The 5,234-nt window shown below is 38.4% G+C and overlaps 1 protein-coding gene across 1 annotated transcript in view; it reads right to left on the bottom strand.

The window, feature by feature from the left end:
- Positions 1 to 2,947: 2,947 nt before the first annotated feature.
- LOC107298157 (nucleobindin-2) overlaps positions 2,948 to 5,234 on the bottom strand; it is a 27,551-nt gene continuing 25,264 nt past the window's right edge. Inside the window, exon 11 of the mRNA XM_029286464.1 lies at positions 2,948 to 3,680. Within this exon, the coding sequence (XP_029142297.1) occupies positions 3,556 to 3,680 (125 nt within the window). The 3' untranslated portion in view covers positions 2,948 to 3,555. The remainder of the gene's footprint in view (positions 3,681 to 5,234) is intronic.

Here is a 5,234-nt window from a genome sequence, read left to right as displayed (position 1 = left end):
AATTTGGGATCAAAATTGGGCAAAGTTCCAGAGTATGACTGCAGCTTCATATATGTATGTTTTAATTTCATCCAATTTCATCCAATGTTAAAACACCATGTAACCATTATTACCAGTATGACGGAGGCACTGTAGAAATTTAAGAAATAGATTCTACTGACAGTTAACATGCCACCATTTTTTAAAGTCTTATTTATGAACTCTAGATGGTTTTGAGATAGTTTTTTTTTTCATTCAACAGACACCGGAAGAAAAAGATGGAAGCAGTAACCGAAGAAACTGAGTTTGAATTCAATTTAATCTAATTAAAAATTATACAAAGCACAAGTGGAACAACATTCTTCTTACAAATATTGCATTTGAGAGCATATGGATATGTACAACTTTGCCATTCTTTACATCCAAGGTACTCTTGTCCTGATAAGGTTCAAGATGAAGTTGTGCAAGGAAAAGGAAACCTGATAATAATCCAATTACTTCCGTGATAAATTGGCAATTACCAGAAATGTACCACCTGAACACAAATTGCTTTAAGAAATGAATATAACTTATCTTACAATGCATGAAATGCCAGGGGCTCCCTCCTGATGGAAGGCAAATGGGATAGTGATTTTTCACAGTTCCTTTTTTGTTCAGGTGATTGGATGGGTGATTTTGGGATGAGGAGACTGGAAGAGGAGACAATTTGGCAACTACCGAATCTTCCCGTAGATAATTCAAATTCATGGCCTTCCCCTCTTCTCAACTCTAAATTCCTCAAATTCCAGTTAACAATAATTGGGTGGAAAAGTATGCAGTCTGAAATTGTGCTGTGAAAGTTACTTTCCCTTATAACCAGCCCCTCAAGCTATACCCAGCATGACAGTACTTCAAAGATTCCAAATGATTTAATAGTCAGGGCAAACATCATCCCATTTCCACTTGTCAACTTCCCTGGTGCTGTGAATAGTTTCAGTGGCCTCTGTGGGTGATCATACTCCATCTCTCTTTGCAAATTTTACTTGGTACGGAATAGGACATTTAAAATAAGACATTGGTAATCCGAACATTTTTGAAGCAAACTGAAAAAGATAATAACTGGAATTGGATTCCGCACTATCCAATTCTTTGATTATATTTATAACCTAAAACAAAGGGATGAATACCACATAAAATTAAAGGACAGTGTATTAATAGAGCTATAAACATGTGCATGACTGCAAATAAAACACAGAAGATACCTTTTACAGGTCATATTTGTGACCCACAAGAAAGGTTCACAATATGTGTTCAAGATGTTGACTCTAGAAAACAGAAAACTTTCTGTGGAAGTTTCTATTGATTGGCTAGTTGGATCTTCGGTATAAGAAATAAATAAGAACTAAGCCATGAATACTCTTTTAGGCTACAGCTACAAAATCCAAATAAGAATTCATTCAACACGGGTTCCCAGTGGTTCCTTCCATTTGGCTACCCTATGCCATGCAATGTATCCTAGAACTACACATAGCAAACAGAGAAGTATGCAGCTGAGTTTTAAAAAAAGGGAACAAACTCCATTCACAAGCCTAACAATAGGCTGACTGCATTAAAAAAAACAACCAATATTATCTTTCTAACTGTAAGAGGCAAGTTGTGAGAACTTACTATTTTATAGAGCCTTCACTACTTTACATTCTGCTTTTGGCACATTTTGCCATTGGGTTCAATTACAGCCTTGGGTAAGTGAGATTGAAGGAAAATACTGAACAGGGAAGAGCCCACATATTCCATTTAATCTAAGAGACAGAGAAAGCTCCAACACTGGAAGTTTTTAAGAAGAGACTGGTCAGCCATTTGTCCGAAATGGTGTAGGGTTTCCTGCCTAAGCAGGGGGTTGGACTCAATGACCTCCAAGGTCCCTTCCAACTTTATTATTATTATTACTTTGAGTCACATGGTCCTTAAGAAGATACAAAATGGGAAATTTCCTAGTTCTGTGTAATGTAAAGCTTGAAAGGGTCGCTCAGGGAAGGACAGGGTTTCTAATAGTTAAAATTGTTTTATAAAAGAGAATTTAATCCATTTGGAGGTCAAAATCAGTATTAACAAGGGACCCTTTTAATTTTTCTACTGAAAAGAGGTTTTTTTTCATTTTGTTATATACAAAAACTATTTTTTTTTTAAATCGCCTATATAAATAATTATACATTATGTCCCATTTCCTGGAAATAAAAGTAATTATAATTCTTCAGTAACAAGATGGCTCTGTGTTCTTATTTTTTAATCATCCCCCTTTTTCTTCAGTCACAGAGAAATGTTACCTTCAGAAAATAATTTGGATTTTAAGTCTTATTACGAATTGAGGAGAATTTAGACCAGCAAACATTTCTGTTTAGATCAACAGTACTTGCATCAAAATCAAAGTTAATATAAGGGAGGAGTGGATGTATTTACCAGTTGAAAGAATGAATTGGATTTGAACTGTAAGCTTCTGGACATTTCTGTTCATGTTAAAATGATGGAGAATATGCATGCCTTTTATATTTGTAGTCCTCTCAAATAATGTAATGTGAGTTAAGTATTTCAATAACGTTCAAAATGCAGTTTCTGACAAAAACATTGTTGGAAACTCACTGATGATTTTGAAATGGCTCTTTCGTGATGAAAAAACAATGCAAGGTCTTTGTTAATTCTAAAAATATTTCTGCCATCTAAAGCGCTTCCTTGCGTAGTTCGTAGAGAGATAAATGCAACTGGCATGTTACAAAAAGGAGGAGAAGAAAAGTATCCTCTTTGCAGCCAAAATGCAGCGATGAACTGCATTCAGTTAGCAACAATAAAGATGGCTAAATCAATGCACTTCAAGCACAGTATTTCAGTGTACAGAATTTTCACACTGGTATTCATAGGCTTTTATAAAACAGAAGATACATTCACTGTTTCCCATGGCTCCATGCTGCAATTACAGTTCTTTTAAAAAGTAGAATTTTTTGAAATTGGATCACAGATGTTTATTTTCAATGGATATTGAAAACCAAAGGAATTGTTACAACTCATTCATCCACAACCATGAAATTACAGCTCTAAGGTGTTTGCACTTTTAGGAACATACCATCATGAACTGAAAAGGGGGTGGGAGGTGTTGTCTCTTGTTTAGACCAGTTCTAAACTTCTCCAGCTTCAAACCCATTAGCAATGGAGAACATCGAGAAATTTAAGGGTTTTTACTCATCTTAGACTTAGACTCTCTATAGATGATTTAAAGGAGAAGCAGGAAAAAGATTTTCAAAAGCACAATTGATAGGAAGCCAAATTATACCTGAGACAAAAAAGAAGATTCTGCGAGGAAAAAGTTACGATATCCTGTTGTCTACCTATGTGTAACGACAAAACTAGAATATCCACAACTTTAGGGTCCCGTATTGTATCATTTGTGCCTTTGAAGATCTACACACTGAATTTGGATTTTTAAGCCTATATGAATCCCACACATGAAATGAAACTTAAAATTATCCTTCTTTTCACATTTCTTTTTAGTCTCTGATTATTTCACTCACCCACCCACAAAATGTGTATAAACCGAGGCACAACTGGTTAAGGATGAGACTGGGCATGATCCGATCTAGCAGCTGCTTCTTGCACTGGTATATTTCCTGGCGCTAAAGGCTGATTGCTGCTCACTGGATGATTTTGCACATTTCCATCTAATTGTGACACAGCTGTAACACAAAATATTTTTTAAAAAATGTTAATGGTTTCATAATACAAAGCTCAAAAACTCATTAAGTAATGTTTAGAAAAAGTCCAAGTACAAACAGTATTTGCATAAGGGAACAGAATATTTCATCTACATATAAAATGTTGCACAAAATATATAATACACATTATTGTTTGACATATTATTCTGATATAATGGTAGAAGCTTTGAACATGATGCTCGCTGGTGGGACAAACAGCCGTATGACCTGTGGACGCCGAGGGATGGAGCAGCTTGCTCTCCTTCTCAACATGAGCTCCAAAACTTTCTGGAGGACATTTCTAGTAAAAGGTAACTTGTTGCATCCATTTGGTTCCTTAACTCAGGTTTCGTTTCTCCTGAAAAGCCTGAAGCCTGCCTTAGGTTTCATTTCCTGACTTAAGTTTCATTTCTCCTGAAAAGCCTACCTCAAAGAATGAATACCTCCTAATTTCAAGTTTCCTGTTCTTTGTGTACTTCATATATGGCAATGAAGAGCCATCCCCCTATTGTCTTTTTGTACAACCCCCCTTTATGACGCTAATGTACCAATAAAAGAGAGGCACGGAGATCCTTCAGGATCTCGCCTGCCATCTCACCTGAAGAAGCATGTTGTCCGTGTGTTTCCTAACCTGAAGCGAGGTCCGTTGGTTTCGGCTGACGTACGTCACCACCGTCCTGCAGGGAGTGGGACCCCGGGATTTTGCAATCCCACAACTGATGACCCCGACGTGATTGGACTCCACGGCATGTTCTCTGTCTAGGGAAGCGCTGCTCTGACTCCTGTACTACGCACCTGGGATAGGCTTGATCATCGTAAGTATGGGCTCTTCACTTTCTCAAGTTCTGTCCAAGCATGTGGATGAACTTTTTAAATTAGTCAGAAAGGCAAATTGCTTGCAGAAAATTAACGGAACAACTATATATCCTCTATCTCGCAAAGAAATTATTTCCTTTATGCTCTATCTTCACAAACACTGTCCTGCTTATCCCAAGGGCGGCTCTCTTCGCCGATCCACCTGGGAACGTATTGGCAAATGGCTTCATGAACCACCCCGTGCCCCTACTGATATCCTCTGCACGTGGCGTGGCCTCATGGCCGCTCTTCAAACTTGTACCCTGATTCTGGTTCTCTATCTGTGTCTGCTCCGGAGGACGCTCCAAAATCAGCACAGCCAAAAGAACCCCCTGCTTCTTTGTATCCCTCTTTTTCCTCTCCAAGTGCTCCTCCTCCCTATTCTGCCGAGTCGTCCTCTTCCTCTTCACCTTCAGGTTCTCCGTCTCCCTTGGCTCAGGGGGGCACCGTCCTCCGCGCTCTTCAACAAGCACGGGAAGACAGATCTTTGGACCCGGAAGATCTTTTCTCTACTTCTTCCTCTTCTTTGTTTCCACTGGTTTGGGGAAGGGGCCCCCGTGGGGGTGCCGCCCCCCCAGTCTATCAAACTATGTCTTATAAAATCATTAAAGATATTAAAGGGGCTGTTCGAGATTATGGTCTCCAGTCTCGCTATGTACAAGGCTTACTTCACTCTCTTTC

Source organism: Protobothrops mucrosquamatus, unplaced genomic scaffold (genome assembly GCF_001527695.2).
Source record: "Protobothrops mucrosquamatus isolate PMUCROS unplaced genomic scaffold, P.Mucros_1.0 scaffold3749, whole genome shotgun sequence".
NCBI lineage: Eukaryota > Metazoa > Chordata > Lepidosauria > Squamata > Viperidae > Protobothrops > Protobothrops mucrosquamatus.
This window is presented reverse-complemented; position numbering and strand designations above follow the sequence as displayed.